This window comes from Belonocnema kinseyi, chromosome 4 (assembly GCF_010883055.1).
Source record: "Belonocnema kinseyi isolate 2016_QV_RU_SX_M_011 chromosome 4, B_treatae_v1, whole genome shotgun sequence".
Classification (NCBI taxonomy): Eukaryota; Metazoa; Arthropoda; class Insecta; order Hymenoptera; family Cynipidae; genus Belonocnema; species Belonocnema kinseyi.
This window is the reverse complement of record NC_046660.1, coordinates 107,462,872-107,486,175: the sequence shown is the minus strand read 5'-3', so window position 1 is coordinate 107,486,175 and position 23,304 is coordinate 107,462,872. Positions and strand designations below refer to the sequence as shown.

The 23,304-nt window shown below is 33.9% G+C and overlaps 1 protein-coding gene across 5 annotated transcripts in view; it reads left to right on the top strand.

The window, feature by feature from the left end:
- The window catches only part of LOC117171303 (sodium/potassium/calcium exchanger Nckx30C), a 207,802-nt gene that overhangs the window by 160,026 nt on the left and 24,472 nt on the right, over positions 1-23,304 (top strand). For all 5 annotated transcript variants that reach the window (XM_033358472.1, XM_033358470.1, XM_033358469.1 and 2 more), the window contains one exon: positions 15,736-15,871. In XM_033358472.1, the coding sequence (XP_033214363.1) occupies positions 15,736-15,871 (136 nt within the window). The remainder of the gene's footprint in view (positions 1-15,735; positions 15,872-23,304) is intronic.

Below are 23,304 nucleotides of genomic sequence, written 5' to 3'. Positions count from 1 at the left end.
AATTGTCTAACATATAGGGATTTAAAAATTTCGATCCACGTGAGGTGAGCTTTTTTGTGCGTGTCGAGTCGAGTATCAAGTTAGATGACTTTCTCGCGATTCAAGAAAAATTTCGTAGACCGACAAAACCTTGCGGACCAAAAAAAACTTGCAGACCGGAATAAAGATCACACAGATCACAAAGCTGACAAAATAAATAAGGAATATTAATCAAAATTAATATTAATATTAATATTAACACAAATTTATACTTTAAAAATAAATATACCTTACAATCTCCATTCGATTTGAAAAGTTTTGTATTCAAATAAAAAGAAAAACCGGGTTAAGTTGCGAGCTTACAAGCTTTAGCACACCTCTACTAACAGTTTAACTACACATGTTAAACTGTACACGTTAAAATGTACACCTTAAACTGCACACGTTAAACTGGACACGTTAAACTGTAAATGTCAAACTGCACTTGTCAAACTGTACTTGTCAAACTGCACATGTCAAACTGCACACATCAAACTGCACATATCAAAATGTATACCTAAAATTCATTTGTTGATAATAAGTTTAAAAAAACTAAACTTTAGATCCTACACATCAAAGGACATACGCTTTACTGCATACGTTAAACTGCACACGTTAAAATGTACACGTGAAACTGTACATGTTCAACTGCTACGTTAAACTGTACACTTTAAACACTTTTAAATGCACAAGTCAAACTGCACACATTTAACCCGTCTAACTCTACACATACGAGTTGAATAAAAATTGAACCTCGTACTTAAAATTCTGTTTATTACATCTAGAATGTTCCCTGAAGATCCGGTCGCCTTAAAAAATAACTCCTGACAAATAATCCTATTGTTACAGGTGTTTAAAACTCATCTTCGTCTAATCCTTCTAAAGAAAAATCATCAATTATCTACGCTTTTCTAATTTGAATAGCAGCTATTTTTTATTCTTTGGGAACTTGGATTTTTTAGTATCATCACTTCCTTTTTAGCCATTAAAGAGATTTTCTCCAATGCATTAGATGTAGTTTGTCGCGGAAGGATAAGATTTTTTCTGCAAAAAAATACTATTTAATTGTAAGATACATGTAAATCCTACGGCATTCAGGGTGTTTACCGAAGATTTTGTCTTCCGAAGTAATAAGTTTTATAACTCGGGTGTTTAACAATGATTTTCATTTAGGATTATCAGAGGAAGATGTACCTTAAATGCCGATACCTATACAATTATTTGTCAGGAAATCAGGTGGGCACTTAGAAAATGACTGGTATGTTTTAAGTCTCCCTTCAGAAATGTGCTTCTTCTAGGAAGATATTTATTGGTCTCCTGAACTGCAAGGGTTATTTTTTAAGATGGCGGCATCTACGGCAAAAGTTTCAGAAGTGATAAACAGGGTTTTTAAGTTCGAGTTCAATTTTTATTTAACTCGTATATGTACAGTTTGATAGATGCAGAAAAACGTGTGCAGCTTAACTTTAAATTTGAACTTAGGTGGAAAATTGATGTATAGTTTATATATTGTGGAAAAAACACTGATATTTTTCATTTGTTTTTTACAGAAAAATGTATAAAACAAGTGAAAAATATCATTGTCTTGCCCACAATATAGAATCTATGTATAACTTTTTCCCCTAGAAATTTATATATTAGTATACCGTTTCACATATGCATTTTTACGTCATTTTACGCGTGCAGTTTGACGCGTATAGTTTAACGTCTGCAGTTTAACGTGTACAGATTAACGTGTCACGTGTACACATCAACGTGCCCAATCTAAATCATATAGAGTTGTCAAGTGCAGTGCTTATACCCCTATAGCTAAAGCAAATACGATAAATCATGCATACCAATAAAGCCAATAAAAATCAGAGCCCTGATTTTCTAACATCCTGATTTTTAGTAAGAGCAGATTGAAAATAATATTTAAATAACGAAACGTGATTTCTTTTCTGTTATTGTGACAGATGCACAATGCACATGAACAAAATGTGTGATTGTATCATGTAGAAAAAAGAGGCCGGCGTTCGATAAGTTTTACCTATACGTCGATACAATGAACGACGCACGCGGAAAAATGTGTAGTTCAAACAGAAAACTGTTACCTCGATTCAAGGACTTTCAGAAATTGGAATTTACTATGTGACCTAACGAGTTTTAGGTGTCATACATAATCGAAACTTTAGGTACAGATTTTTGGTTAGTAAGGAATACGGAGAAACGAAGTAAGTTTTAATCAATGTTTGAGAGGTTTGAAATTTATAATTGATTTTATAATTTAGCTCACAAATACATAATTTATAAGGTCATGTTTACAATGAAAATCATTGTAAATATGACCTCATAAATTATTTATTTGTGGGCTAAATTGTTGTTAAATTGCTGGTTGCAGAGAGAACCTGTTAATAGACAGGTGTATTATCCAGGATTCCATCAGGTATCGACGTAATCTGTTTATTGTTCGGATTGATCACCGAAAGGCATTCGATAACACGAACCCTGAGCTACTTATTAAGCTCCTTGAGTGCCTGGAGGTGCATACAAAAATAGTGAGATGTATGAAAGAGCCTATGCTCTTGTGGCGGGCAAGATTTGTCATAACATCTGACAAAAGACAAGTCACTACTAGTTATGTCACATATAGGAGGGGGTCTTCCAAGGAGACTCTTTAAGTCTGATACTTTTCTGCATCTCCCTCTTGCCTCTATCTATTGTACTTTGTGGCAAAATCTTTGGATACCTGTATGTGGCCCGTTGAACAGAAGAGAATTTAATGTCAACCACCTTTTATACATGGACGACCTTAAACTCTGTACTTCTTCAAAAGAGAACCTTGCAATTCTTGTGACGGCAGTAAATAGGTACTCTAAAGCCATGGGCATGAGCTTTTGATTGGACAAGTGTGTCTGCGTCTATCTACACCAATGACGACTAGTAAATACATCAACGCATGACGATCAGGATCTTCAGCTCATAGTTGGAAATACCATTTAACATCTTGATAATGGAAAAACATATGCATATCTTGGAATACCGTAAGTGGAAACTCAAGATGTGCGTGTGTTGAAAACGGCCCTTGAAAAAAGGTATCGGGAAATTCTCAGAAAAATTTAGGCTTCCGAATGATCTTGGAAGAATAAGATCCAGGCGACCAATATTCTGGCCATTCCTTTACTGCTTTACACGTTTGGTGCAGTAAAATGGGACGTCGATGAGTTGAAGCAACTTGAACGAAAGACACGCAAGATGATGAAAATCCATCGAAGTCATCATCCTAGATTTTTTGTACCTTGTATATACCTCCCTCGACATAAAGGGTGCAGAGGTTTGTTGAGCTTAGAGTGTCTTCATCGAAGAACGGTTCTAGCTACAGCCTGTTCAGTTCTAAAAAGCACACATTCTCTAATGCGACTCGTACACCAACATGAAGTCTCCCATTTGATGTCAGCGACACTTCACATGGCCTAGCGTCATTAACACCTTTGGTGTTTAAAAGTCTTGTATACAAAGCAGAACATTCGCTTCTACTAAAGAAACATGCTGACAAGCCCCTTCATGGTAAATTCTACGGTGTTATACGTAGAGAAGAGCTATCGATTGGTCTATCGAACATGTTTCTTAAATCTACTGGATTAAGATCGGAGACGAAAGGATTTCGTTTTGCTTGTCAAGACGGCGTTGTAGACATTTTAATTTACCGTGAGCGTATAATGAATGTACCTGCAGTCGATAACAACTGCCGAGCGTGCAAGCAAGAGCCAGAAAGCATTGAACATGTTCTTAGTAGATGCTCAAAATATGCACGCTTCGGGTACATAGAGAGACACAATGTAGCTCTAAAAGTGTTATATAACCATATTCGGCATTTCTATCGTTTGGATCTTATGCCTGCCTTGCTATACGCCTACATACGCCTAGGGGGAACTGGAGTCCGTTGTAGAGAATGATCAGTGTAAGATCTAAATTTATGTGATTGAATTCTCGGCACCAGCCGATGGTAATATCACGGCAAAGGAGGAAGAAAAACGGCGAAATATCAGACTATTTTTTTGGAGCTGAGCAGGCTGCTTCGTAGGTATGAAACCTTCATTTCTTAGCTAACTCGACAAAATCCCGGCTTGCCAGCTTTAGGTTCAGACGATCGCAAGTCAGATGCAAAAGGCTGTTCTTCTGGGATCACTACATCTGGCCCAACAACACTGTTCCTTCTAACATTGTACAAAAGCTAGAGACTGCACTCTACAGAACAGTGCTTTACAAAGTATCTTGCGTAAATTGCCCGTTCTTGCTTACCTTCTAGGATAAAAGGAGCAGGTGTGGACGACGTACACTTTCCAGTTGCGTCGGGATTGGTTGCTTTAAGGAACCATGATCGTAGCTTCTGGAGCATACAACTTTTCTCATAATATACTTATACTTAATAATGATAATATATAATTATAATAATTATTATTATATGACGTAATATAATACGACAATCATAAATAATCAAGCCTCGGTGGCTCAGTTGGTTAGACGCTCGGACTTCACCTCAGAGGTCCGTGGTTCGATCCCTGAGCTAGTATCTTTGGAAATTTTTCTATGTACCTTTACCGAGGTTTTTGGTGATTGAGAACCAATCTTAAATATAGGTCCACCCATCGTTTACTTGACTGCAACCCAGTCCATCAATGATGGTGTAAAAACCACGCATGGTGTAAAAACCAGGCATCAGATCACCTGATTGCATTATAAAAATGCGCCCGTGACGATGATATATACCGGGACAGCCCCGTGTTAAATAATCAAAAATAAAATCTAACTCTAACCAAAAATACCTTCGACATGTTGGGCAGTGACCATCTTAAGCCTGTGACGAAAATTAATTGTTTAAAACAATTAATTTTTTTATATAATAATATGTTAGCACTAAGAAAGCATCCAGAGGTGACTGTTATCAGCTCCAATGCCTGCGTCCGTTCGTAATTATATACCTGCAACAGCATCGCAGGAGGTTTTAAGCATCGTATTAAATTAACTTGTAACATTCTGAAATAATAATAATAATATACTATAATAATAATATACTATATAATAACATAATAATGGACTTCACTGCAACCTAGTCAGTCAATGATGGGTCAAGATCCAGGCTTTGTGCAATATGTCGGGGCACACTGCTCTCATCAAATCACTTAATTGCGTTATAAAATGCGTCGGTAAATGATAATATACCGGGACAGCCCCGTGCAAAAACTATTCCAAAAATATAAATATCCAACTCTAACCAAAAATGCCTTCGACATGTTGGGCAGTAACCATCTTAAACTTGTGACAACATTTTAAATAATAATTTAATAATAATATTGCAAATTGAGCTATAAGAAATGGTAACTTAACGAAGCTGAATATGCTTACTTCATCCTATATTCGATTAAAATGATTGCAAAGAACTTTACACATACAAATCAGATCCTCATTCGATTTGCTGATCCTAGATCAAATGTGACTAATTTATCAAGCTTGAGAATCGAACTGTGCTCATTCAAGAATTTTAATGGACATTAATTAATTGCAAGGACATATGGTAACGACAGTACTATCAGGCCACCCTTCTAATTGTCACCAGAGAATATTAAATAAAAGAATAAATATTGCACTTAACTCTTACATAAAGCATTTAAGTTATAAAAATATAATTTATTAGAGTTTAGTAATGTATTATGATTGAGCGAAACATAAAAGCGTATAGATAATTGTTTAAAAGTTGAGCTGAGTTTAAGTTGTATCACTTTCTACGTTAAGCTACTTATTTAAATAGCATTAGTCGCTTAGTGTAAGAGGCAGTGTTGGTCCAACTTAAATTCCCTTACGCGACTTGTACTTAAAGTTTAAGTGAATCATATACCCTCAAAGGAGCCAGGTAATTAGTCAATTATGTACAGAAGTGTCACTTAAATCTTAAGGTGAAATATTGTTACCAATCTTGAAGCGTGCCTCGTAAACGTGACTTATTAATTTACCTGTTTAAAGGGCTGTTCACATTCACGTAACCCTGAAACTTTAAAAGTGATGTGCAAAATAAGATCCCAGGAGAAAATTCAGTTTAAATTGCACTACGTTACAAAATTTACAAAAATTCTTGTTTATTCGACTTTAATGGTAATTCTTTATGTAATTGTAAGATCTGATTCTAAAACTAGCTTTCTTTTTTCGTAGCATCAATATTTTCGGAGATATTGCAGATTTAATATTCAATACCACATAAAACTTTTTAAACCTGTTTTTTCTGAAAAACCAGAAAAGAACATTTTTGCCTTAACGTTAGTATTCTACCGAAAAAAAACAGAATGAAATGTCCTATCGATTAATCATAAACAAAGCCTTGTTAGTTAGTCGGAAACTACTCTTCATTTCTTGTAGCATCATTAGATTTAGAGATATTCAATTAAAAAATCATATTGCTCTCGTTCGAAAACGTAAAAAGCCTAATGTCATTTTCGAAAACATAGGGTCATAATACATTTGCCAGGCTTTAATTTTATCCCTATTAAAAAACTTTAGCATTATCGGTTTATTTAAAACAAGATTTCAGAAACAGCCAAAAAAAGTTTTTTCCAATTTTTAAACCGATTTTCCTAAAAAAACGCGAAAATATAGAACGTTTTTGCTTTCGTGTTCCTACTCTACGAAAAAACGTACTAAAATAAATGTGTGAATAATAAAATCTTGTTATCTAGTGTTATACAGAGCACACATTGAAGTTTTATCAAATGTACATTTATATATGCATGTCCAAAAGCTGGCATTTCACTTAAGTGCTGTCAAATTGTGCAAGGTCGAAAATTGCAACAGTTTGTTTACTGTTACAAACTTGTAACAGTGTCAGCTTTATGTACACTATCACATCAATAAAAATGAACGCTATTAAACGCATCAAATTATCCTAAACATAGGAATTTAGTACTAATTTCGTTCTGCCGATTTGTGCAATGTCCATAATTGCAACATCTATTATTACTATTAAATAATTATAATAGTTCCAACTTACAGTAAGGCTAGAACTACCACAGTAAAAAAGGGCATTATTAAATGCATCTAATTGTCCTTAAAACATTATATTAATGCAAATTTAGTGCTTTCGATTTGTGCCATGTCCAAAATTGCAAAATTTTTTTAGTAATTCCACACAGTAAAAATGAATACCTAAAGTTATATTCGACTTAATTTCAGATTTGAATAGAATTGAGGAAATAACTGAATTTAAGTGTGCAAACTATCTTTAATAAAGCACTAACTTATCTTAAATAACAAATCAGCATTTTTACTGGAATAAAATAAAGTATGCTCCTAAATTTTAATATTTAGTTCTGAAGGTAAATTGAAGGTAACCTAAAATAACCTGAAGACTTTTGTTACTTATAATAAAGGAATATACCTTCCCGAATTTCAGGTTCTTACTACCTGGAATGACCTTACAGAACGCTTACGCTACTATACAGCTCGTGGCCATTTATCCTAGTCGCAGCCAACTCCAATACTTCATGTCGCGTTGGTCCGTGTCGGCTATGATACTATGTTTCCATAATTCAAGAATTTTTAGTTTTACGAATTTAAAAAAGTGCTGCGGCAAAATCAGTTCCAGTTGTCAGCCGTTTTCTGGATTATTAAACCCATGAAAATAATTAAATTATTACGAAACTGTTTACTACGCAACGTAAGGGTCCTTTCAATACATCACGTAACACAATTTTTCAAAGATTTTGAACCGCACCTGCATCCTTAATACTGTTTTTTTCATTTCTCCTGCTTTTCCTGTATTTTCTTGCAAGTTAGAAGCCAACTTACATATTTTCTAAAACGAATAACTATATAAAAACAGCTGAGAAGTGTCGATTAGACGTGAGAAATTTCTGGTTTTTATTTATAATATTACCCTTAATTTCAGTTAGGATAGAGTATTAACTTAAGGTTACATTAGGTTTCAGTATACATATATTCTTCATTGAAGAGCGAACCTACCTGAATTTCAGGTCCTGCCTACCTGAATTTCAGGTAGACCCGACCTGAATTTAAGGAATCTAATTCCCTTGATTTATTGTTCAGATGTAATTCTTAATTGCAGACTGCCTATGCTTCTTTTTGCGACAACTTAAAATAAGCCGAAAACCTGCTGTGCAGGTTTAAGTGAAGCTTCAAGACTCTAACATCAAAAAACAAAAACAAAATTGTCAGTCATTGCTAATTTATAGCAAATTTTCGATTAACCTTTATTGCATCCAAATTTTTTGAATTTGTATAGTTATTTGATGTTTCACATGGAAGAGTTGCCATCCGATAAGCGCACACGCAAGAGTGGTCGGTTACTCAGCACGGTGGCGCTGAACAAACTTTAATTGCAAGGTCATTGCATATAGTGTTTTGCGACCGTTCATAGTAGTTCATAATCCCACAGGTATTTTAATTGAGACAAAAAACCAAAAAATCCTTAGCGCCCTTTTTGAATAAAGTAGATGTTTACGTTTGATACAAAAAAGTGGTTAGAAGAAATCTGAAAACAATAATTTTCACTAAAAATGGGATTAAATGGTAAATTATACATTTTATAACGCAAAAAATTTGATATAATGTTATTTCGGTTATTGTAAACAAAACTTATTAAATACTTTTCGGATACAATTTATCAATATTTAAAATTTGAATTTAAGATTTTAATTCGGAAATTTACAGATTCAATGATAACATTTAATTCCAATAAAATAAATTTGTTTTCATACAAAAGTTAATAAAGTAATCGATATTTATTATAATCTGCAATGTGTATGTATTATTATAGCTTAAACTATCGTTTTTCTATTGAAATTATGATATAATGCAGCAAATAACGATTGACAACGTAGTAAACTGTGCTTATATTTTAAGAAATTGTATTGAGGTTAATTTATGGAACATGAATTAACTAACAACTATGAATAAGAATTAGTGCCATTCACGTGAGGTTCGTAATTAAGCATGTTCAGAATGTTAAAGATGATGGTGTAAATAGTATTATCACTGAGATGCTACATGTGGTTTATTTGTGGTTGTTTAGACAAGCGAGTTTATGAATATATGTGCTAAAAACTTGGAAGTTCCTAATGATTGGACTGTAAGAACTGTGTGCTATCAGCTTACTAAGCATTGCAGGAAAAATATTGATGAAAATACACATTGTTAAGGTCATAGAAATAACAGAAGAAAGGATCTATGAAGCACGATGTGGAATTATGTCAGGGAGATCTGAGATCTTTTGCGTATCAAATATGTAGCTTGAGAGAGATCATTGAAAATATTTTAAAAGTGAAAAGTTTTTGTTTTTGAAAAGTTTTGCTCGATAAAAGATTTTTTGAATTCCCAAATTCAAAAATGTTTATCTGGCTATGTTCCCCTACATGCAACTCCTTACCGAAAATAAGGGCCCTTTTTATGCGGACGCTCTCATATGATGGTAGTAAAGCGTCTTTAAAGGTAACGGTTTCATATTAATTTTCATATTAAGCAGGGTGTTAGACAAGACTGCGTTATGTCTACTTAGCCATTCAATATATGTACAGTACATTATACATGCATGGACAAATGTCTAAGAAAGGCTTTTTTACACGAAGAAGGTATTATATATTATATGTTATATATTATATATAAAACATTATATATTATATTATTATATGAATAAGAGACAGTGAAGGTGCGTGGATGGAGATTTGCAGAGTATTGAACAGACTGGATATTAACATGAAGGGAATAAGTTTTAAGATTGACGTAAACAAAACAAAAATTCTTGTATTTAAAAGAAGGGAAGTATCTTAGAGGTGCAAAATAGATGGAGAGATAAAGAGATATCCAGTCGTATTAGCCAGGCGAAAGTAGAAAGGTTATGGACAGTGCAGGCATATAAAGCAAGCAAAACTTGTATACTGAAACAGTAAAGTGTGAACTTTGACGTATTTTTTAAAGCTTTTCAAAGCTCTCCACCTGAGCTGTTGCTAGAAAGATTGATCAGCGTCATGCGTCAAAGCTGTCTTGTAGGACGAGTGTGTTATTTCAATTGATTGTTTATAATTAAAAACCATTCTTAGTGAAAATTAGTATGTTCTTCGATTTTTTCTAATTAACTTCTGAATTTATTTGTGGTCTTAACGTGTACGTGGGTCTATAGACTATAGACTAACGTAATCAGTCGGCAATGCAACTTGGTTCAGCTCCGCCGTGTGAGTGGGCCCCACCCGCTGACCGCTTCACTCTAAGCTGGCACTTCTACACTTTTTCAACAATATGAAAAATGTTGCAATTTGGTTCACGGAACAAATCGATAGCGCCCAATTAGCACAAAAATTCTACAAATAATGATAATTAGATGCGTGATTAATAGTTATTGTTGTTTAGTGTAGTAGCGCCAGCTTCAAGTGAAGCTGGAATTACTACTTATTTGTGTACAATATTACAGGGCAAACATTTTTTTCACGCTATAGCAAGTTGCACTACATTATTGCAGAGTACCGTCGTTAATAGGACTATGTGGTAATTGCAGCGTTACGAAACTATAGTATTTTTTACAAAATCGCATGCAATTTAACATATGCTCCAAAACACCCGCCTACAGATTATTCATCAATTAAATACGTTTCGTATAAAAGGCTAATTTATTGGACGGAAATCTTTTTCTTAATAATAAGCTTAAAGGTCAAATCTTATAAAAGTTTTAGATTATTGAAAGTAAAAACAAAAATTAACTTTTAATAGAAATATTTTTTAAATCTACTGATTCTGATTTTTTATCAATTACATATTATGCAAGAATTCAGATGATAGAACTATTTTTGCTAGTCTAACTATTATAGTTTTTTGTAAATAGTGTTGCGCCAACTGACCTTTTTCTCCTATTTAATAATGACCAATTTTCATTTAATTGGAAAATCTTCAGAAAAAATATCTCTTTTTTAGAAGCTTTTACAAAATCGAATATTAAAGATTGATTATTATTTAATCAGTTGAAAACACTGATGTCATTTAAAACACTTTAAATTAATACTTAGCATACAAAGACTTCAAACCCGAGATTTTGACAAATTTAAACAATTTTTGGTTTTAACGCTAAGAATGGAAAAACTTTAAATTGAAAACCCTATAAAATTTGATTTATTTTGTGTTTCACAAGGCGTTCAAGGTTCAACGATTTGGGCTTTAAACTATTTTTATTTTTCAGCAATTTCAATTTTAGAGCGTTCAGAATTAAAATTTTTTAGCTTGAGCCCTTAGACTTAATTTTAAATACATAGAGGAGTTAAAAAGTTAATTTAAATGTGCCCTCAAACTTAAAAATTAAGAAATGTTCTAAAATTCTGAAAATTGTAATGTTTACATACATCAAACTTTCAAAATTAAAGAACTGTAGATACATTAAAATTATACATTGAACAGTTTCAGTCAAGGTAATGGGCATGTTAATCAAAATATTTTTGAGAGTCTCAAATTGTAAGCGCTTAGAATTTAATGTTGATTAATCTTTAAACTTTGACATCAAAAAAATTGCATGCCTAAAGAATTCAAACTTTAACAACTACAAATTTTACGTTTCGGTAATTCTTAAATTTGTTCAAAATTTAAGCGAATAAATATGTTTAATTCAAACAATTTCATGTTAAAAGCCTTCTATACTGGAAACGTTACAATTTTCTCAACTGAGAATAAAAAGCAGTTTTTGTGACGAAAAAATAAAGTATTTCAAGTTTGAAGCATTAAAAATTAAATTACAATTAAATTATTACTTCGATTTGAAATGCTAAATTTAGGTCATAACAATTTGGACGATTTCAAATTATAATGTAAAAGTTATTTACCCGAGTTAATGAAACAAAATCAAATTTTAATATATAAATTCACTTATATGAAAAATGAACAGTAGATATTTTTTACTCTCCACTGAATGTTTAAATATACGAAATATCGTTGTTTACTACAATTAATATAAGAAAAACAATACGGTATAATAATCTTTGAGAATTCCGTTTTCGTTCCCGCATTGTATAAGGTAAGTAATATTATTTCAAAATCTGGAAAATAGAATGAAAAAGATTTAAAAAGTTTACCATTTCTTTAAAGAAAATTAATAATATCGCGCCAAAATTTATAATCATGGCGCAGGCGTTAATGTATCGATCCCGACTAGCTGCAATCAGAAAGCATGGGACGAAGGTCTTCTGGAGACGTTTGTTAAAAAAATCTAAACTATACTTTGTTTCGTTAATTAATATTCTGTATGAAATCTTCAACTGACAATGTTATACTTTACATGAGCTACTCTTACTCTCACCTGACTGTCTACAATTTATTTCAAATCCAAATTTCTCTTAGAACAATTTAAATTATTTAAAATGTCCGAATTTTTCAATAAAATTGTATTAATCTTTATATTAAATTCTTCACATGCTGCGAGTTTAATTGTATTCAAATTTGACTAGGAAAAGAATAACTTTTTCAAATACAGAAACGTAACTTATCGTAAACAGTGATACTCTCCAAAATATCACAGTCCTTTTGTTAATTAAGATCAACTTGTTTAATTTTTTTATTTCATATTTAAATCATTAAGTAATAAAAAGAAGGAAATCTTCTCGATTACGATGTTAAGGAGCGCTTGGCTTAGTGAAACTCGGAAGTGTGCCTTCGTAACAACTATTCTGTAAGCCGAATAACGAATGCAATGATGCCTTATTGACAATAAAAGAAAAACCAATCTTATTGACAAAAAGTAATTCTCAGTGATGAAAAATCCTTTTAAGCCATACTATTATTATTAGCTCACAGACTTGTATAAATTCTGTATTTTCAGATTTTAATGAGAAACGAAATCTACTAAATATTTATTTTAAAATAATTAAGTAACTACCCTTTTATTTTTTTTAAGGTCTCGATTTTTTATTTTTATTTTAGACATAAAATACTTCAAGTTACGTTTGGCGATTGCGTTTAAGATTTTTTTTTCACTCGCGAATAAAATGGTTTCATAACTTTATGAATGGAAGCCTTAATTGGACACTCAAGCATTACATCATGCGTATTTCTAAACATTTTCATTCCACCACCCTGCGCGTCAAAAGCTTATCTTAAAAAACTATTCATAAATATAAAAGTACAAAAGAAAATCATCATTTTTATTTTTAATAACATAAAAATTTTATCGAAACTTCAAGTTGTGAACTCAATGAAAAGCGATGGTGCTGAAATGTATTGTGGTTTAAAAACATTCCGGAACCCCCCTACCCTGAATTATAAACCGCTGCGATCACAACCAGTCCAATATTTCCTTTATCCCCTTATTTTTCTAAAAATTCCGTAAAATCCATATATTTGAAAATTTCCTTTTCTGAGGTTTCGATTAATTTTTTGAGTATTACATGAAACTGCTAAGTAGATTAAGGAAACGGAACATAAGGCTACAGAAGCAGAAACTTTAGAAGGTATTAAAAAGTTAGAAGCTGATTTGGAGTCTGGTTTAAAATTATATGAAGAAGTTGTAAGAAACAATTAATCTTTTTAAAAAGCAATGAAAAATAAACTGAACGCAAATGTGACACTCACGTTTATGAAAGAAATTATAAGTAGCTATAAGAGAAACTACGATCCGGTGAAAAAGGGCGGAAACAAATTGAGCATTTGGGTGCAATAACAGCCTACTTATATTTTCAGAAATAATTTGTTTTTCTGTTTTTTGCACATAACCCCATGAAGAACAAATGAAAAAGAAGCAACTTTTGGAAATTTAAGCAGGCTCTTATTGCATCCAACCGCTCAATCATCGAAGAGAGTTGCACCAAAAGAAAATTAATCATGACATTAAAGAAATTAAAAGTGGCCAAAATTTATTTACAAAAATTTCATTTGGTATTTTAATTTCTTAAAAGCGTAATTTCCGAGTGAGCCCATATTTGACTAGAAGGGTTAGATTATGTGTCTGAATCTTAGATTACATAATATTTGGGCGTCCGCATGAATAATCAATCATTTTATGTAACGCATTTTATATATGATATATACGAGGACATATGAAATTGAATCAGTTTGCACTTAACCAATGTTATTATCGTGCACTCCATTCAGGGGCGTAGCTGCTGCAGTATCAGTCGTATCAATGATGTGGGGCCCCCAAATAAGAATGAATGTAGCAGTTTTAAGAAACGTATAAAAGAACGAATAAAAAAAAAGTCCGCTCTATATTATTCGGTCTCGGTGAAGTACCATTAGGCTATCGTCAGATGGAAAATTATACGTTTTCTTTTTATTTTCCTAAAAAGGGCTCCCTCCCAATATTTTGATACAGGGCGCCCTCAGGGCTAGCTACGCCACTGAATCCATTGTGATGTAGGCTGACAAGGGAGAACATAATTTTATCTCAGAAAGTGTACGCATGTATCGAACTCTCTAGAAAAAAGCCTTTCTCATCGATATTGCGTTTCTTTTTTCTCGAACGTCCATATTGAGGTTTGAATGAAGTGGTGGTGATAACGCACGAATCTTTCACGGCTGCGAAATCGGTACTCGGCATAAGCTTTCGGTGGTATTAGCTTCTCATCGCAAAGCGTGGAGGGATAGTGGTCTTTGTTCTAAATGAGCAGAAAGGCCTTTTCATTTCGAATACCTCACGAATCTGGGTCAATGCTGGCTGCCAGTATCTAATGTCGGATAAACCAAATCCTTTATCGCATACTTTCGTTACTTAATGAAGTTTAAATTTTATTGTAAAAAGCATCTTATCCAACCATCCCAGCTAATTCCTTATTCTGATAAGAAACTTATTTTCCAGATTATTTTCTTTTTTCTTACGTGAAATTGAATATATTTGATTACGTTATAATAATTTCAAAAAACTAATACTATTTATTACATGCGGAAAAACATATAATTGTGCAGTTCGCAATCTTTATGAGAACCTGAATAAATTTTTATTGTTTTCAAATTCGATTTTTTTATTGATAATTGTTTGATCTTATGCCAAAAGCAACCCAAAAAAGTTTCATTCCACTAGCGCATATGGAATTTACCTCAAATCAACCCCTAGTTTTAACAAATTCTATAAGAAAAGAATGATATTTAAAATGTTCTTCGCTGATAATGGCAGAATGGCATGTCACATGTATCGAAAAACAGTCTTATCCCTCTAGCTATGTGGAACTCACCCTACAACAACCCTCAAAGTTGAAAAAATTCTAGAAAGAAGCTAATTTGAAAAGTTAAAATGTTTTCTTTGACAATAACAGAATTACATGCTATAAAAGTGTAATCCCTTTAGCCAAACAATCCCTATTCAATAAACTCAGTGTGCTATCGCTTGATCTAACTGAGAATTGAAAAACCCTCACATCGCGGTCCATATAACATGCGTCGATTTTTTTAAAACCTTTTTTTTCGAGAATGGTTTGAAAGCGTATCTTATGTTTATCATATTACAAGTTTGGTAATGATATATTACTCGGAGATATACGAATCCAAACAAATATCCGAAGGTATCTTGCCTATGGTTACATTTTGCACTGAGAAAAATTATTTTTTGTGATTGTTGTGTTACATTTATTGTTCGATTTAACAGAAGTTTTGCTTAGATAACCACAATTTTTGCTGATTCTATGTAAAATCCAAATGTTTGGTTGGCATCGCCAAATGATTTTCGCAGGAATCATTTTAAAAGCTATATTTTACTATTATTTTTAATTCTAGGGAGAGGAGGATGAACCTCCAGAAGCGCTGGATATGGGCTGGCCTAGGAGTAATAAGAAAAGGCTTACATACGTTCTAGTTGCACCAATTCTGATTCCTCTCTGGTTGACGTTACCTGATACGCGGACGCCTAGAGGTAATAAATTAAGTAAAAAAATTTAATAACAAATTAAGTATCTTTCGGATCCTAATGTAGTAGAAAAATGATACATATGTCAAAAAATGTTATATGCACCGGACATTGACATTGGTTAAATTATTACATTCTCATCAAAGAAGGTATTTTTTAACCATACATTTAAGTTATAATTTATTCCCAACAATTTTACTGCAATCATCACAGAAAAAACTGAAGTTAAATTTTGTTGCATGTAAAATTTCCCGCTGTTAAAGTTTACATGCTATTTGGCGAAATTATGTCCTACGATGGAATAAAAGCTGTCGTCTGCTACAGCGTACTTAGCAGGAATGGGAAACGGCAAAGTATGAGTGAATTCGAATTCTAAATCAGAACGCCAGATTTAAAAGAAAACAGAAAAAACCAAAGTAAAAATTTGTTGCAGTTAAGAGTTGCAACAGTTTAAAATTAAATATATTTCGGCGAAAGTTTCACCAACCTGGCGGACCGAAGGAACTGAATGGAATCTCTACAAAGTACCCGTAAAGACCTCATTGGGTCCCTATTCGGTTCCTTTTTAAAAAACTAAAAAAAAACTTTTAAATCTTTGAAATGTGGATTCTACATTAAAATTCCCTATAGAAGGTCACGGAATAATCGCAATAGTTTTTTTTTGTAACGGTAAAAAGTTAAAAAAAAATATAAGACCTATCACGCCTTTTGACTGCTACACTTCAAACGCAGCATCTGTAAGTACCCGGGAAACAATAATCCATTCACTTGTATTTGAATGAGTTTTGAGGTCTTCTGAATTGCTTATCTGTCACTGGAATTCCAGATAGTCGCCCATAGGGTAGAATGAGTTTTGAATAAGAAATCAATTTTTTTAATCGGGCACGTCATTTTTTTCTCGGGCCCATTCAGTGGTGATTATGAATCAGCATTAAACAATAGAGGAACGATAATTCCGATAAAAAATGATCAATTTAAATAAAACAAATGTAATTTAAATAGTTAAAATTATTTATTAAAAAATAGTTCAATTGGCAACTTTTAAGAAAATCCTGGCATACATGCAGTCTATTTTTATTTACAGACTATTTATTTTTAGGCATTTTAATTGATTTTGCTGAACATTTTTTTGACATATTTGCATCACACCACATCAGAATGTTAAAAATGTATTTATTTATTTCACATTAACTATATATAAATCTTAAATTCACAAAAACTAACACTCACGTTTTATCTTATTGAAATTACCTTGACCAAAAATGCGGGTATTGAAAGTCTAAACATTCGGATGTTTGTGATGCAAATGGATATAAGCGAATTTCGGAGTTTGTTTCTAACACGTGGACTCCCTGCAGCCATTACCATGTGCACTGAATAAGCTGAATGTCACTGGCGCTTAATTTAGTGTAATATCTAATATTTAATTATATCTAGTAATATATAATAATCTAATAAAACTGCTTTAAAAAGAGAATTACAACTAAATAATCATTGAATTTATAAATAAATTGTCGCATACATTATAATATATTACAATATTATTTCATTTGAATTTCTGTAATTTTTGATCAATCAGCATTCTATTATTCAAATTTATTACCTCATACTTCTCATTCGAAACAATTAATTCTTTAAAATTTTAATCTGCATAGTCCACTCAGTTGAACACAGCCTGAGGTAACCTACAATTGGCAGATTCACGCTTATTGAACAATGCTATGTGCGCATTGTACTTTTACCACTGGGTGTGATCTTTTAAGAACTCTATTTCATATTGAATCTCAACCCATTCATATGCACATTAATAAATCGTAGAATGCTCATAGGAATTATTTCAGGTTAGTCAGTCTTATTCAACTCTATTCACTCAGCATTTTGACGAATGTGGAATGGCAGATTTAAAGCACCGCGCACAGGTGACCGATTAAAAATGTAGCTAACCGATTGCATTTTTATTCTTTTAATCTGTAAATGACAGATACGCAATTCAAACCGACTCGCTTTTTATCGGTTCTTTTTTCCTGGGTAGCAGTCAACAGTCGTTATATATCTTATACATTTTTTAAAACTTTTTACCGCTGCAAAAAAGTATTGCGATTACTCTGTGAGTTTCCAATATAAAATTTAACGTAGAATCCGAATTTCAACCATTTAAAAGTTGATCTTGCTGTTCTTTTTTTAGTTTTTTTAAAAAGGAACCGATTGGGGTCTTTACGGGTACGTTGTGGAGGCTTCATTTGATTCCTTTAGTCTGCCTGGGCAGGTTAGGAGAATAATTTTGGTCACGCTGAAGTGAGAAAATTTCGGTAAAACATGCAGAATAAGAAACAGAAAAAAGAAAAAGAATTGTTCTTACTGCTTTAGTATCTCCTTCGAAACAAATTACACTATTGTAGACGAATTAGAACTTATTTATAATAAATTGCACAAAAACAACTAACAGATGGGAATCCCCATTTCACTCCAATTTAATGAAGTTAAACGACGATAGATAGCGCCAGCGTCGTGATTCTCGCTACAGCTCGAATAAAAAGGGAGCGATTATAAGGCGAAAGATTATCCTGGCAAGGTTAAAAATCGGAAATTATCTTCGATTAATGTACAGTTTATCCGGCAAGGTTAATTTTTGTTGCGGTGAATCTTTCACCTGGAATCGACGTAAACTTTATCTTTCGCTTTTTCTGTGATCATATCAATCAATGAACCGGTATTGTATAATTACCGTTATTATGTATTACAAATATTTTTTCCACCAAACGCTGGTTTTCTCCAAACAAGGTTATCGCATCTAAAATTTGTGAATAACAATACACAAGGAAAATGATTGAAATCACAAATGTGTGGAAAAATTGCTCAAGAAATATTGTATTACTATTTTGGAATCTCATTTTTTTCCTATGTTGATTCTTCAATTTGAATGAGTCAGAAACTGGGTTTTCACAGCTTAATACGAGAGTGAAAACTAGAATAGACGAACTTTATTTAAGTAAAACTAGGATAGATTTTTATTCTTAAAAGACTATCCTCAGATTATTTGATTCAAACTTCATTTATTTTCAGCAAAAGAGTATAACATTCGACTTTTTTAAATTAAGAATTGAGTCTATTGTGAACGTCGCAAGCCAGAGTTTTGCTTTGTTTTGGAAAATATACTTATAAGATATCCCAGTTACAAAATGAATAAAAACATTCTTGGTGTTCGCACCTTTGATTTGAAGTCATTTCAGTCGTTATAGTTCCTTAAGTACCTTTAAACGGGGTAATTTCGGACATATGAGGTAAATTTAGACATTCCTAAATTGATAGTTTCAATTATTTGTGGGGGGTTTAAACAAGAATCTAGAACCAGGTAGAACCTTAAGATAGTCTAAACTGGCTCTAAATTTTGGTTAAAACCACATTACGCAATTTAAATTATCAATTCGGATATGTGCGAATTCCCCCCCCCCCCCCCTCCATGTCTGAAATTATTCCTTTGGGTTATTTTGAGTATTATACAGATGATGCAGTTCCGTCACATCCCACCACGGCCCCTGGGTGGGCTGTACGGTAACGTCCGAGTCAGTGACTGTTCAACTAAAAAAGAGGCCCGAAAAGCCCTCTTTGTTTTGGATTAAGTATTGTAGCATGGTGTCAAGATAACGTAGAGTTTTTCAAGAAAATATTCTAAACGTAACATTAACTTTTAAATATATATTCTTCAAACAAGTTTTCTGCAGTCCTGTGTCAAGCACTATTCTAACCTTCCTGACATTTCCACCTATTCCAGCATAACCAAGACCGCGACTCCATGCTGCAAAACTCACTATTCCGCGAAATATTTGAGTCGTATTTTGGTTCTATTATATTGACTTTTAGTTGGCAAATTGTCATACATTAACAAAAACGCTGGAAAAACACTGGCATGCATAAAGCGCCAATGACCCGTGACTTTTCAACTGCCAAAATTGGGTCCTTTTGAACCATATCCAATTGGAATGCAAAATACTGCGCAATATGTTCGACTGAGTACTCGCGCGCTATAGCCTTTCCGCTTTGGACAATATTCGCATTTAACCGTCTCTCGCCCCTTCAACTGAGAAACTGCGTGGGCCAGCTGTTCTAGGAATTCCTACATTGCTGTTACTACACTCAGAGTCGGATGTATTTATCTGTATTATTATTGATAGTATTTATTTATTCAAAATGAATCCGCGCTTTTCGGCATATGCGCAGCTGAAAAAGTTGCTTGAAACGCCCTCGCTGGTACAAGGGTGGGGATGTCAATGAACGTTGCTTGATAAAAATAACTTGCTGACTCGCGGTAGAGGTGGGGGCCCCTCCAGCCTTAGAATAATTGGTCTTGTACGTTTCACGACCGTTAAAATAGGTTGAAATTTACTGTATTTCATAATCAGGAAATTAAGTAATTTATCTTAAACATAACAATCATTAGACTCTCGGGTCAAATATTTTTTCTGGTGTATTGTCGTAAATATTCAATCTACGATAATAAGATGTCAACAAAAGTTGATACATAAACGTGAAAAAAAGTTTTTACTTTACAAATTTTTAGATACGATAAGCTTATTTGAAGAAAAACAACAGTTGGCGCAAGGAGAAGCATTTTTTTGAATTTATAATGGCGATATTAAGAGAACGGTTTCATACAATATGAATTATAATGATAGAGCCTGTAAATCTCAAAAAATCAAATAAAAAATTCGTTTCAATTTTTACCTTATATCTGTAATAGATGACCTAAATGATGGTCGCAGTGATTTTTTATTTATTTGTTGATCGAATAGAAACATCTATTTAAAAGTAAAGACCTTTCTTCAATTTTTTTGCAGTTTTTTAATTTTAATAATTTTGAGGCATCACTTGCCTTTTTACTTTAAAAAATCCTTTTTTAGAATCACCGTAATATACTATGGAATTATTTTTCTAGTAGAAAAATGAAGTATTAATGAAATTGATTTAACGTTGACGTTGAATGAATTATTGTGGAAGAAATGACTTTCGGTGAGGTAAGAAAATATAATATAGATATTTTTGAGCTTGATTTTACTGCAATTGATAGAGATAAATGGGGTTAAACGTCCACGTGATTCGTCACTATATTCTGTACAGTTTACGAACTTCAACTATTAACGACCTTCTATTTGTACTATGGCATAATTGCTCAATGAAACGTGATATTGTCCTACTAATTTCGCACTAACGAACGCGTAAATCATTGATACTGTATGCACCACAACTTCATTTTCAATTAAAGTGCCGCCAAGTTGTGTGAAAAGGCTCTTGTGTTTCCAGACTATACAGTTATACACCTCGCTTTGCACAAGTAAGTTATATGAATAGAGACTAACTACCCACAGAAATTTCACCCTATTAAAATATGTACTAATAAGGCCTAATAGAACAAACCTAGTAAAATAAAATTGATAATAGTCGTCAGTAATTTTTTAGAATTTTAATTTGTGTTATTATTCCAGTCACCACGTCGGGCAGCGTGTGCTTTAATGACTACTTTTCAGTTTTTCTAATAATTTTTACACTTCTGTAAACTTCATATCAATCTGGGTTGAGACCGTAGCAGCCTCTGAAGCTTGGGTAATCCCGTTGCGTCCCGTCATAAGCCTTAAGCGTGCCCCATAGCCCTCTCCATAGGAAAAGGACCGCAGCCACGCTGTTGGCTGTTATTTCATACTCGTTGATGCAGCAACTGCCTGTGAGTATTACACGTGTCCCTGCAATCGCAGGGCTGTGACAAAGGATATGATTAGAAGTCTCATTATCTCTTCCACACATACGTCAGAGGGGACTTTCTTCAAGTAATATCTTATATCTGTGGTACCGAGCATGAGTTTGCTCGTTGAGAATTTAGCTTTGAGCCCAAAATGCCCAAAACCTGTCTGCAGCCAGAGGCCAAACCCCACTCATTCTGATGCTCCTCGTTCAGCCAACTGTTAATATCTTCAGTGCCTACAACTGGCTCAGGTCCTATAAAATTTTCTTTTGCTGCCAGTTTTGCTAGCCTGTCCGATGTCTCATTGCCCTTGTTCCCGCTGTGTCCAGGGACCCACAGCAGAGTGACTCGGTTGTCTGTCGCTAGTTTATTCATTGCCTCAAAGCACTCCCAAACTAGTAGCCACGTGTTCGTTGTTCCATTCAAGACCATTATAGCAGCCTTGCTGTCTGAGCAGATACGAATGATTCTATTATTGCTATACTTCTTTGCCTTTTAGGCGCACTGGAGCACGGCCATAATCTCAGATTGTAGAACTGAGACGTAGGACCCCGTCGAAATTGTGAAACCCATTCCATTCCTTCTACGATATACACCGGCTCCTGCGTTCTCCTTGTTCCTGGAGACATCTGTAAACCAGTTGTCTCCATCACTGGGTGAGTCTGCTTTACCGTTAAGCCATTCCTTTTTCGTGTATAGGCTAACTCGATACTTCCTGTCAAAGAGGTAGCGACAAGTGGATATTTTGTCCCTGAGTATGCTCAGTGTCGGTCTCCTCGCGATGTCCATTAGTATCTGCACTATTGTCGAGACACTGCTATCGTTTACCATATTTAATCTCCAGGCCGCCTTCACAGCCACGGCCTTGATGGTGAGATGAAGGGGCTCTAAACCTATTATTGCATCCAGAGCCATCATGGGTGTCGACATCGAGGCATCAGTGATGTCAGACCCTGCTCCAAGCTGTTTCAAGCTCCAGCTTTTCCCTATGGCTCTCCTACAGAGCCAAAGAGTCGCTTCTAGTTTCTAGCTTTTTGCACCTGTTTTCCAGGTGCACGTTCAATGACAGCTTCTTATCCAGAATGACTCCTAGATATCTGGCTCGTCCTTTGATTTCCAGTTCTTATTCTGACACTTCCAATGTACTCGTGGTTCCCAGCGCACGATAACCAGTGTATCGTCCGCATAGCCTATAAAATAGTGGTCTTGACTCATGAGCAGATGAAGCAGTTCATCCACTAACAAGTACCACAGCAGGGGTAAAAAAACACCTCCCTGAAGACATCCTGAATCAACGATTCCACATAAAGTGGTATCACTCTTAGTCGTAGTTAGCTTCCTCTTGTCATAGCCACCCTGATCACATCTCCAGAGGTGTAGTTAAAGGCAGCATCCTTCAATGTCCATAAAGGTTTCAATCGCGAGGCCTTTCTTCTTCAGTTGTTCTTTGATAAGATTAAATGTTGTGTTTAGGGTCGTCTCAGTGGAGTGGACAGCCCTATAGGCGTGTTGTAGCTTGTAAAGTGGCCTACTTGACAAGACCTTATCGCGGATATATCTGCCCACGAGTCTTTCCATTGTTTTTAGTAGGAAAGATGTAATATTAATAAAGTGGGACGATGGTCGTGGGGGCTAAAGCGTAGGCTTTGGACCCACTCCTTCGGCTTGCGGGTTCGATTCCCGCCTCGCACTCTGGAAGAGTCTC